The sequence below is a fragment of the Micromesistius poutassou genome (assembly GCF_964030765.1).
Source record: "Micromesistius poutassou genome assembly, chromosome: 17".
Classification (NCBI taxonomy): Eukaryota; Metazoa; Chordata; class Actinopteri; order Gadiformes; family Gadidae; genus Micromesistius; species Micromesistius poutassou.
In genome coordinates, this window is record NC_140287.1 from 1679858 (window position 1) to 1693392 (window position 13535).

The following is a 13535-nucleotide window of genomic DNA, read 5'->3' on the forward strand; positions in this document are numbered from 1 at the left end:
CTTCAAAGCGGCCCAGGGACTCGACTCTTGGCTCTTAATTTAAGCTGTTTTGTTAGTTTAAGCCTACAGATTCCACATTCCAGTATTGCTTGACAAGACAGGTAATTGATATTATGATTATATGACGATATACAGTAGCCTAACATGTTTTGAAATGCACATTTAGATCATGATCTTATATCTTACGGTGTTAGGGGGGGGGGGGGGGGAACAGAACAGCTGGTGCCTTCCATGTGTGAGCCTACAAAGACACACGTTTATAAACTGAATTCATCAGTGTTTTTAATCGGGTCGAATCAGCCATACGTGTGACGCTCTGGGCCGACGGATCTCCCTTCACCGGTGACCGAATGAGGAGAGACGCGCGTCACTGGTGACGATATCAGGAGAGACGCGCCACAAGTGGTCCACAGAGGTTCATCCAAAGTTGCGTTCTGTGCACATCTGCAAACACATATATTACTCTAGATCCTTTTGGCACCATTTGGATATGCGGACGGGGATTGTGTTGGAGAGACGCATGCACACTCCTTATAGAAGGATGCCTTTAATAAGACGTGTATTGGATCTGAGTCCTGCTCACCTCGGATCACCTGCAGGGTCCAACATTGGCATCCGTTGTAGGATACGATGCACATCTTTGTGGTATGTAACAATTATATAGCGCTATTGCTTTTCATCAAGCTTTACCTACAAAGCAAGTTAATCAGGAACACGTTCCTATTCATCATAAACGGGAAGAGGCGACTTACCTCCTGCATAACAGCTCACTTTAATTGCAATTTATTTTGGATTTCAATAATATAAACTGATTCTGCATGCTGCGGATTATTGCTTAGTTGACAAATGAGGAAACATGATCATGACGCTCTGCTCACCGCAGTGAGACGGTCCTGACTGTGGAGGATTACTGCCAGCATGAGGCGGCACTGGTCCCTCCTAGTGGCTCTTCTCTCCTCCGTGTTGACACCACGGTGAGTATCAGCCTCGATCTGCACATCTGCTGCAGATGCTTTATACCCACTGATGGTTTAAGACCTTAGAATCCATTTTTCAGTGCTAATAATATATAATATATATATATATATGTATATAATAACGCCATTGACTAATTGGAATTAATAGTTAATCAATCGTATTTACAGTGTGAAGGATATTTATTATCTATCATTCTGCCAGTTATCACGTCATAAACATTTTTTTTACATTTTTAAAGCATGGGGCTAAATATACAATGGATAATATAGCTATTTTTGGTGTGAAATACTTATTTACTTTAGTTTATTTTCTTCAGAAAGGAAAGAATACAATCGATTATTTTACTTATGTTCGAAAAACAAAACATCAAGTCAAGTCGCCTCTTTTTGCATTTTTTTGTTGTTCGTGTAGATCGAACGCAGAATCCAATAAAACCAATGTCTTCAAAAACAACATCAAGACCTTTACCAAAATCCTGGACAGCTTGTTGGACGGCTATGACAACCGGCTCCGCCCCGGGCTGGGAGGTGAGGAACACTGACCTGCAGTCCAGTGACTCGTCTGGAGTCTCATCACCCTTTCACCACGTCTAGTGTCAACGCCTCAACCTGCGGTGACTTCCGGTCAGAGTGGGATTGCTCAATGGGTGACTTCTGTCTTAGTGTCAGGCTCAACACATAGTCTCATCTCATTCATTCAGCTCATCTCATTCATTCATCTCACACTAACACAACCGTGATGAAACAAATGTATTCAAAGGCGTTCTATCCATCGAAAGACAGAAGCTACATGCTTTGAATGTGTTTCAAATTAAGAACCTCTCTTTTTTAATCATTGTTAATGAGGTGAAGCTGTGGCCACATTGTCGTTAGAGGGTTAAAATAGATTGTGCTCTGAAGTGATAAAATTAACCCAAACATTTACCCATGAGGACCATACGTCAGCCAGGACGCATACGTCTAGGACGTATATATGCAGTATTTCACTACATCACCTCTCCTAATACGATTTATTAAAGATTACAATAAGTATAGGTCCTTAAACCTGCTGCAGGGGAGATTTCAAAGGGTTGGGAAGAGAGATAGAGAGAGCATCAAAGAGCATAAAACACTCCGCTCCCTCTAATCCTATATTTCTCCACCATTGAGGAGTGATCTGTTATTGAAGGCAGATGGATTCCTCAAGCCATCTTGGGGGAAGCGATGTCCTTATTGATAAGAAATGATCATATAGACACGGTCTATATGATCTCTGTAGTTATTTCAGTAGGTTTCTTTGAGTCAACTCGGCGATACTAATGTTTACGTAATATTATTTACTACGTAATGTTACTAATGTTTACGTAATATTATTTACTACGAAATGTTACTAATGTTTACGTAATATTATTTACTACGAAATGTTACTAATGTTTACGTAGTATTATTTACTACGTAATGTTACTAATGTTTACGGAATATTATTTACTACGTAATGTTAGTAATGTTTACGTAGTATTGTTTACTAATGATACTGATGTTTACATAGTTTTGTTTACTATGTAATGATACTAATGTTTACGTAGTATTGTTTACTATGTAATGATACTAATGTTTACGTAGTATTGTTTACTATGTAATGATACTGATGTTTATGTAGTATTGTTTACTATGTAATGTTACTAATGTTTACGTAATATTATTTACTACGTAATGTTACTAATGTTTACGTAGTATTGTTTACTACGTAATGATACTAATGTTTACGTAGTATTGTTTACTACGTAATGTTAGTAATGTTTATGTAGTATTGTTTACTACGTAATGTTAGTAATGTTTATGTAGTATTGTTTACTACGTAATGTTAGTAATGTTTATGTAGTATTGTTTACTACGTAATGTTAGTAATGTTTATGTAGTATTGTTTACTAATCCCAATTATTTTTCCCCATCCTTATATTCTGTGAAAGCTTTTTAATATGAAGTTAGTTTTCATTACATCTTACATCACACATGTTGACCTTAACCTTCTTTATTAAAACATTTGAAATACTTCTCATGATGCATTAGACTAAAATATACGTTTGATCCCAGTGATTTTCCTCGTTGTTTCATAGACCGGGTTACCGAGGTGAAGACAAACATCTACGTCACCAGCTTTGGGCCGGTCTCCGACACCGACATGGTACGGCTCATTAAAGCCTTTTCCATTTGATATCGTTCACAAAGTATTATGCTTTATTACAGCAATCAGTATTTGGAAGAAGCTAAATGGTACACTTTACAATAAGGGTACAATAATTAACCATTCATTAAGTTAATGCAGTAATAAGCATTTTAGTATAGCATTAGTATTGTGGCTAGTGTAAGGTAGGGTTGGCTTTAGGGTTTGGTTTGAGGCTCAGGGTTTACTATTTGATCCAGTTTCAGGGTTTGGTTTGAGGCTCAGGGTTTACTATTTGATCCAGTTTCAGGGTTTGGTTTGAGGCTCAGGGTTTACTATTTGATCCAGTTTTAGGGTTTTGGTTTTGGGTTCTAGGGTTTGGTTTTAGCGTTATTTTTTCAGGTTTTGGTTATGTTTTAGGATTTGGATTCTGGTTCAAAGATTTGGTTTTGATGTCAGTGTTTTCTATTATTTTAGTGTCAACCGTGTCAGTAGTTTAAACTGTGTGGAAACAACAGCGAGATTGTTGTGTCGACATGGTTGGTTTCCTTACAAAGTAAAACTCGATAACTTGTCTACTTGCCATTTTAAGACTTAACAATTTTACCAGCTTCAGCTCTCACTTGTCTCCTTTTTCCCGCTGGAATAGAACGTATCTCTGGATTATGAAGACACTTGCATAAACATTCCCTTTGATTTTAATCATATTACTACTCGTAATTACTACTCGTTTTTTGCTAGTTACATAACGTTCATTTTAATCAGGGTTAGAATGTAATTTGAGTGTTTGTTCTATAGTTATTGTTCTATAGTAATATATATATATATATATATATATATATATATATATATATAACCATCACCATGGCTCCACTGGTCGTACCCTGAGCTCCCTCTGTGTGTGAGGGGAGCCGGTCCTTATCTGCAGAGCAAATGAAACGCTGACCCCAGGCTGTAGTGTTACTGGTTTTAAGGGTTCCTATTTGGGCTAGGTTTAAGGGTTATCATTCACCTGAATGTACTAATGTACTAATGTACTAAACAACTAATGTTTAGTTGTTTGTTTTTGATTCTAGGGTTTGGTTTTACGGTTAGGGTTGAGGTTAGGGTTAGTATCAGGGTTAACCCTAACTCTTTTAAATCATGTATACATTAAAACAGTAATTAACATGAACAACATTAGAAACTCAACTGAATTTAAAAAATGTATTCACCTCTTTGAAATTGAATCATGACATTTCAAGTTGTACTAATGCAAAAACATGATAAAGAAAGCAAAGTAATTCTAATTCTGATACATAAATTAAAAATTAAAAGTTCAATATTTATTACTCGTAGAGCAGGGTTTGAAATAGTGCGGTCGCGGCCCTGGGGCGGGTGGGCTTCAGTCACGGGTTTTTTATGCAATTTCACATGCATTCAGTGTCCATGGCTGACCTGTCCTTGGTGCTACTGCTGCTCACATTTTAATGGCTTGAAATTTCTAGTCCATATTTTGCCCACTTGAATATAAGTCATGAATATCGTATTGCCAATATCTGCAACTTGAATTTTTTTATCTGTATTAATCAACTTAAACATTTGGTTTGAAATCGTGTTTTGAAATGGTTTTACTTGAAATGCTGTTTGAATCTCAAAGAGGTGAATTAAAAGATGACCTTGTATTTAAGTATTATATTTCAATGTCATGAATTCAATGGTGTTCACATTTCCATATACAAAATCCAATGGCTCTTAAAACATAAAACATTATGGGCAGAGATTTCCTTCCATAGTTAGCACTTCGCAGCTAAACATAAATATGCCCTCCATTCTACTATTTGGGTTTGTACAATGCAAAAACCATTGATGTTTCAGAAATGATATCTTGATTCTGTTTGAAAAAAACCCAGACCTCTTTCTTTAATCCTGAATAAATGGTAGTTCTGCCATGCTAGATTAGTTCATCGTTGAAACCTTGTATTTCAGAAGGGTGATGTCACACACACACACACACACACACACACACACACACACACACACACACACACACACACACACACACACACACACACACACACACACACACACACACACAGTGGATATACAGTATATGTATGCACAGTTTCAGTCAAATAAAGCCGTAGCCATCATAAACCACATGCACATACATATCCTATTTCTGGTTCAATCTTTCCTTTAGATGGCTTTTCATACCCATACCGGTACCCATCTTCTATTTCCACTTCTACTCAGTTTACTTTAGCTCACCATAAAAGCTTTTCCATAGAACATTCTCTAAGCCCAGCACTTTGCACTCCCTCAAATATTAATCCATACAGAAACGAAGGGCGAGGCGTAACAGGGTCAGGTCTCGTGCTGTTGTTCCACCCACCCAGCCTTCAAAGAATAGAAAGGACAAAGATAGATGGACCTCTGCATAATGGATGGTGCACCTTTTAGCAGGTAGCCGCACATCCTTTCGTGTGAGGACCCTTTTCTGTGTCCTTCTTCTCCACTATTTTAATAGCTGAGTTGTAGCCACACTCACAGATGGACACACACACACACACACACACACACACACACACAAACACACACAAACACACATGCACTCTTGTATATTTATAATTTGTATTAGCGATTACATTTTTAGCATTCACATATTGCAGACAGGCATTAGCTAAAGCAGGTAATTGAAGATGGGCATGGTGAGTATTTAAAATAAATCTGAAACGGCACACATCAGATCTGTTAGATGGAGTTGTTTGTTTCATCATGAGGATACTTTCACTCTCCGTCCTGACTAGGAGTACACAGTGGATGTGTTCTTCTCTCTGTTCTGACCAGGAGTACACAGTAGATGTGTTCTTCTCTCTGTTCTGACCAGGAGTACACAGTGGATGTGTTCTTCTCTCTGTTCTGACCAGGAGTACACAGTGGATGTGTTCTTCTCTCTGTTCTGACCAGGAGTACACAGTGGATGTGTTCTTCTCTCTGTCCTGACCAGGAGTACACAGTGGATGTGTTCTTCTCTCTGTTCTGACCAGGAGTACACAGTAGATGTGTTCTTCTCTCTCTTCTGACCAGGAGTACACAGTGGATGTGTTCTTCTCTCTGTCCTGACCAGGAGTACACAGTGGATGTGTTCTTCTCTCTGTTCTGACCAGGAGTACACAGTGGATGTGTTCTTCTGTCCTGACCAGGAGTACACAGTGGATGTGTTCTTCTGTCCTGACCAGGAGTACACAGTGGATGTGTTCTTCTCTCTGTTCTGACCAGGAGTACACAGTGGATGTGTTCTTCTCTCTGTTCTGACCAGGAGTACACAGTGGATGTGTTCTTCCGCCAGAGCTGGAAGGACCAGAGGCTCCGGTTCCACGGGCCGATGGACATCCTCCGCCTCAACAACCTGATGGCCAGCAAGATCTGGACCCCGGACACCTTCTTCCACAACGGCAAGAAGTCTGTGGCCCACAACATGACCATGCCCAACAAGCTGCTGAGGATCATGGAGGACGGGACCCTGCTGTACACCATGAGGTGACTCACCTTTGGATCTCTGTTAGAGCCGCGACAGGTGAGATGGAGAGTTCTCAATGGCTCCCTAGATTTGGAGCCGTTGAGAAGCGTTGCATTCACGATCCTGTGATTGCCAGGCAAGATGGATTCGAACCCATCACATAAGAGATGCCCTGATTGGTCAAAAGTGAGTGGTCTAACATCTAAACTTGCTCTTATAGAGATAGGTAGGCACCGTCAATGTGCAAGATGACTTTGGCTTGGTTATTTGAGTTAATTGTTTGTTTTATCTGTTTTCATTTAGTGAAAACAGATCTTTTGTTTGACATGCTGGGGATGCCGTATTTGGGTTGATGAAGTGCGCCTGTGTGTGTTTAGGAGAGGAGCCACAGGTGAATAGGGAGCACCGTAGAGCGTATCCCAGCCTCCTCCTGGGGCCTGAGCAGACGGATCACGCTTTGATTGTGGTGGTCCACCACTTGAGCAGACTGTTTGATTGTGGTGGTCCACCACTTGAGCAGACCGTTTGATTGTGGTGGTCCACCACTTGAGCAGACGTATTGATTGTGGTGGTCCACCACTTGAGCAGACCGTTTGATTGTGGTGGTCCACCACTTGAGCAGACTGTTTGATTGTGGTGGTCCACCACTTGAGCAGACTGGTTGATTGTGGTGGTCTACCACTTGAGCAGACGTATTGATTGTGGTGGTCCACCACTTGAGCAGACTGTTTGATTGTGGTGGTCCACCACTTGAGCAGACCGTTTGATTGTGGTGGTCCACCACTTGAGCAGACCGTTGGTCCAGGGAGCGTAAACCCTTGACCACATCAACCTGATCCCTGAGAACTTCTTCAGCTTGTAAAGTGTTTGTCACTTCTTTGGTAGTACTTCTAGAATAGGGTTATAGTAGCCCAGACTGCTGTGATTGGTCAGCACGCCCACTCTGTAGCACTTTGCACGCATGTCGGCAAATTCCCACCCCCGAGAAGTTGTAAACATTGCGAGTAGCCAGGAGGCGGGACTTCTGCACCTCAGCACCGCCCACTGCACCGTCTGACGTCACACTATTACGCAAGTAAAGCAAGCTCGCAACAAGCTGTTTCCTGCCCATATTGTGGGTGCGAATACTCCCCCTTGCTCAGACTTAGATTTTTCTAGATTAGCAGACCTTAAAACATATATACATACATCAACAGTCTAAAGCAAAGGGAAAAAAAGCATGATATCACCCCTTTAAAGGAATAAGACGCTTAAGCCCATAGAACATGGAGTGTGAATTACTTTTACTCCTATTTAACGATACGATATAAAAAAAAAGATATAAGGGAACCATATTGTTTTTAAAAGAGCAAATGAAATGCCTTAACATGTCTTTGCTATGGGGGGGTGGTGGTGGTTTAAAGGGATCATTTTAGGATCCAGAGGTACAGAGATACGTATCTCTGTGAATGTGATCACACCAAGTTTTGTTTTCTACTAGGTTAACTGTACAGGCCGAGTGTCCCATGCACCTTGAAGACTTCCCAATGGACTCTCACTCATGTCCACTCAAGTTTGGCAGCTGTAAGTCTTGATTCAACGTTTGCAACAATACATTTCTCATACCTTTTCATACTGTGGTACTTTTGCCTTTCCAACGCTAATTTGTCTCTGCAAATGAATCAACAAGAGAAAAAACTAAATATCACAGTTGATCACTGTAGCAAATGTCCATTACTACACTCCACCTGGGTGGCTATCATACTCCACCGAGGGGACTTCTTTGGCTCCTCCAGACCAAGGACACAGGGCGGTGGTGTTAGAAATCTGGTTTATTTCAAAGGTTTGTGTGTGGAGATAGCTGGTTTAACAGGTGTGCAGCCTCACCCCCAGAGGCCAATCAGACGGCCAGGTGAGGCTGCTTCAACCACCCATCATCCACACACACACACTGCCACCATCATCGTATCGTCCAACCAGTACTTTAGCCAGATATTACAACAAGAGGATTGAGCAGTGAGCTGTCTACAGTGTTTGCTATGAGCTGACGATGTGGGCCCTGTGGGTTCCAGACGCCTACACCAGGGCAGAGGTCACGTACCTCTGGACCCGGAACGCCTCCGAGTCCGTGGAGGTGGCCCCCGATGGATCCAGGCTCAACCAGTACGACCTGGTGGGCCAGACCGTGGGGCAGGAGACCATCAGGTCCAGCACTGGTGTGGACCGCAGCTCTGCTAACCACTGCCGTGTTTTTGACGTTGTTCTGCACTTATTCCACACAGGCACCGTCGTTTGTAGAGGGGTTGATTCCCGTGTATGGATATCGCTCCACTTGAAAAATTGGTTGTTTATTCGACATAAAATATGTCTATGCTCTTTAATCGATGTAAATATCCATGGGGCACTTTTGCTTATTTTCTTTTCCTGTCCTTAGGTGAATACACTGTCATGACTGCCCACTTCCATTTAAAAAGAAAGATCGGCTACTTTGTGATCCAAACATATCTGCCTTGTATCATGACGGTGATCCTCTCCCAGGTCTCCTTCTGGCTCAACAGGGAGTCTGTACCGGCCAGAACTGTCTTTGGTAAGAAGAACTGCTCTTTGGAACCGTGGAAGTGCTATTTTTACATAAACAATCATTCTTATTTTGTGACACTGCAACACTGTTTTCTTAAAAGAATAGTGGCTTCCAGTTTCTCCGTCAAATCCCTTTATGACAAATCACAAATGTTCCTAATTTAGCTTTCTATAATTCGCATCCATACTCCAAAAAAAGATAAAGGTTCTGTGTGACTCTGAAGGCTGCTGGGTAGTTCTTCTGTCGCCAGTCTGTTTATACCAGCATTGCTCTCTATGCCTCTCTCATGCGTTGCCATGGTTTGGGGGCAGGTTACAAAGCTAACCAACTATTTCAATTTCTATATCGGAGAGCAAAGTCATTCTGTCATCAGTGAGATATTCCATTTATCCTTTTATTGTGCTACTTTACTACTTAGTTTTCACTGCAGCGGTGCACTTCTTTTGCCATGGTGTTTTCTTATCCTCTTCTAGTGACATTTATTCCAGTTCTCTGTGCTGTAGCAATGTAGTGACAGTAACTCCAGTTCTCAGTGCTGTAGCAGTGTAGTGACAGTAACTCCAGTTCTCTGTGCTGTAGCAGTGTAGTGACAGTAACTCCAGTTCTCTCAGTGCTGTAGCAGTGTAGTGACAGTAACTCCAGTTCTCTGTGCTGTAGCAGTGTAGTGACAGTAACTCCAGTTCTCTCAGCGCTGTAGCAGTGTAGTGACAGTAACTCCAGTTCTCTGTGCTGTAGCAGTGTAGTGACAGTAACTCCAGTTCTCTGTGCTGTAGCAGTGTAGTGACAGTAACTCCAGTTCTCTCAGTGCTGTAGCAGTGTAGTGACAGTAACTCCAGTTCTCTCTGTGCTGTAGCAGTGTAGTGACAGTAACTCCAGTTCTCTGTGCTGTAGCAGTGTAGTGACAGTAACTCCAGTTCTCTCTGTGCTGTAGCAGTGTAGTGACAGTAACTCCAGTTCTCTGTGCTGTAGCAGTGTAGTGACAGTAACTCCAGTTCTCAGTGCTGTAGCAGTGTAGTGACAGTAACTCCAGTTCTCTGTGCTGTAGCAGTGTAGTGACAGTAACTCCAGTTCTCTGTGCTGTAGCAGTGTAGTGACAGTAACTCCAGTTCTCAGTGCTGTAGCAGTGTAGTGACAGTAACTCCAGTTCTCTGTGCTGTAGCAGTGTAGTGACAGTAACTCCAGTTCTCTGTGCTGTAGCAGTGTAGTGACAGTAACTCCAGTTCTCTCAGTGCTGTAGCAGTGTAGTGACAGTAACTCCAGTTCTCTGTGCTGTAGCAGTGTAGTGACAGTAACTCCAGTTCTCTCAGTGCTGTAGCAGTGTAGTGACAGTAACTCCAGTTCTCTGTGCTGTAGCAGTGTTGTGTGAAAGACTTGAACCCTGGGCCTCGATTCCATCGGCTGTGTCTCTAAAAGGCCCCATAGTGAGTTGTTAACTGGCAGGTGAATTGCCTTCTGCCTTCTACCGAACAAATGCCACCGCAATTTATTTAAATTAATATATTTACCCTAAAGCGCTTTGTGGATCAAAGCGGTCAAACATCAAAGAGATAAGCTGCTTGAGCCCAAAGCACTTGAAGTGTGAATTATTTTTGCCTCATACTTGAAGCATGATACAAAAAAAATGGAGAACATATAGTATTTTTAACTGAGCAAATACAATTTATCAAAAAAAATAAAGACATGTATTAGTAGTAGACATAGTCAGACATCAACATGCTAATATCACCCGTCCATTCAATTGTAAATTGCAAATCTGTATTATAGAGTGTCTGTATGTCTCAGTGACTGTTGTTTATCAGCTCACATTAAAAAGGTATAGAAAACGTATTATTGAGATAATAATAGAGAATAAACTTGATAATATTTTCTATTTCCATCTCTTCTGAACAGGTGTCACCACAGTGCTCACCATGACAACATTGAGCATCAGTGCCCGCAATTCACTTCCAAAGGTGGCCTATGCCACGGCCATGGACTGGTTCATGGCCGTCTGCTATGCCTTTGTCTTCTCTGCGCTCATTGAATTTGCCACCGTGAACTACTTCACCAAGCGCAGCTGGGCTTGGGATGGGAAGAGCGTGGTGAATGATAAGGTACACCGCATCACTCAAGCAGCACAGACGCGTCACAGCGTCATGGACAGCACTCTCAAAACCCATAGCAACGCAAACATATTCACCAGAGCTCTGGGAGCGGACGTCAAACACTGAGCACGCGTCTGCAGGGGCGAAACGAGGATGTGAACCTAGTGCTGTTCAGAGCCTCCTCACAGAGGTGTCATGTTGTTCATCATCAAACACTCATGGATCTGATGCTCTTATGTACAGACACACGGCCCGGACAACTATGGTCACTACCCCTCGACTGGTACAGCTGCAGATCTATAGAAATACACCTGTGCTTGTTCTGCGACGACACCTCTGTGAGAAGGGTCTATTCAGCCAGAAACCTTTTACAATGCTTCTATTGTTCAATTTTCTTTTAAAAGGAAGTATTTTCTGACCCCAAAGGATCCTCAAAGAAATGAACCTTTGTGCGCGTCACTTCCTTTGTTTTTGTTTTCATGTTCCGTTCACAGAAGAAGGAAGCTGCCGCCGCCGTGAAGAAGAACAAGGCTTATGCTCTGGCTGTGGCCAGCTACTCCCCCCACAACCCCAGGGGCTCCCCACTGCCCACCGTCTCCAGGGCCGCCGCCGCCGCAGAGCCCCTCGCCGCGGGGGCCCGGACCCCGCCCGAGCACAGCAAGAAGACCTTCAACAGTGTCAGCAGGATCGACCGCATGTCCCGCATCCTGTTCCCAGTTCTGTTCTGGGGCTTCAACATGGTGTACTGGACAACGTATCTCAACAGAGACCCGGCTATCAAAGACAAGGAGCCTTCCTCATGAGTCCCACCAAGCATGTATCAAGGCTAGAAGAGAACGACCTGACATCAGATCCATTGCTGTCCTGTCCTGGTGGTGAGGCTACTTTGGAAAGTGGCAGAGATACGGGTATAATGTACGCTATTTGTAAATGTGTTGTTAGCGTCAGGAAGTTTTGAGGTCACCTTAAATAATTGAGGATTATTTCTCAATAGGTTTCTCCCCATTGCGAGGGAGGGGCGGTGCAAACCAGTCAACCCAATTACTTGTCAAAGAAATATGGCTGCAAAGCAAAAAATTAAAGAACACAAAACATGACTTTGTTACAATTGCAGGATTCAACTCATATACACTAGGGATGTGCAGAGAGACCAGTATTTGTATTTGTTGAGGCAGCAAAACTATGTATTGTATGTATTTGAATAAATGTGGAAATAGACGTTAATAGGGAGAAACACATATTGCTGGTTCCACGAAAACAAAAGAGAAGTAGCGTTATTATAAACTACATCAGCAAACCGTCAGCCAAACGGCGGAGCTCCGGCAGAATGTACTGCGCTGTGCTTTTATTTGAATAGGCCTGCGTTGCTCCTCTCTGCTCTCTCTCCACTCTCCTGTCTTTGTCGTGTCCGCAGGGTTAGGCAGAGCAATAATAATATATCAAATATTTTATAGATATTAAATACCAGCCATGCTCACAGTTATGAGGAACACCAGCTATTTTATAATATATTTAAAATATTTGTATGAAATGAATATTCAGAAAACCCCAATATTTCTGCTGTGCCAAATTTTGGATTCCACACAGACACACAAGCCGTGTATATGTCATAGCATTAAACATTTTCTTTGGCCTGCATGCTGTTACCTTTGTTTTGCCTTGAAACATGTCGTAATGTCTTAAATTGGTGTATTTATATTACAAATGCTTCCTGGTTCATTTATGTATTGTAGCTATGGACACTCATTATGCTAATTAACTAATTATTATATTCTCATTATTGATACTGTATTCAATATATTTTTTAATTTAACTGACCCTAATCATCTTCCAAGATATGAAAACATATTTTAAAATAGATATTTATGATTGAGATAATGATGAGGGCATCATGCAATGGCAAGTATCTCTTTGTTATCTGTTCAGGGTTCACGGGCTAGAATACAATTATGCAATTTATAACCCCCAATGTAACCCCCATTTAAATGTTTGATGTGTATGTTAGCCTCACTTCATTGATGTGAAATTACTTATTTTTTAAATCTTTGCTTTGTACCAGCATACACTATTCAGCATGTGAATATTGTGTCCCACACAGCTTTGCAAACATTTGATTAGTGACTTAAGCATGTACAAAGAGCAGAGCATAGTATGCTATTCCCACTGGTATAAGATGCATTCTTCTTGAAGTCACTTTTTTCATATGTTCAATCTCTTGAATATGTTAGTGTCAATAATAAAATAACTAAAAAATCAGATAATGTGTGAA

The 13535-nt window shown here is 41.6% G+C and overlaps 1 protein-coding gene across 1 annotated transcript; it reads left to right on the top strand.

Annotated features, from left to right (window-relative positions):
• Positions 1-918: 918 nt before the first annotated feature.
• On the top strand, positions 919-12069 carry gabra2a (gamma-aminobutyric acid type A receptor subunit alpha2a; the record flags this gene model as incomplete). Its single annotated transcript, XM_084481663.1, has 9 exons — positions 919-974; positions 1390-1505; positions 3074-3141; positions 6422-6642; positions 8103-8185; positions 8674-8817; positions 9036-9188; positions 11073-11275; positions 11761-12069. The coding sequence occupies 9 exons, from the start codon at positions 919-921 to the stop codon at positions 12067-12069; spliced, it is 1353 nt and encodes a 450-aa protein (XP_084337789.1).
• Positions 12070-13535: the final 1466 nt, after the last annotated feature.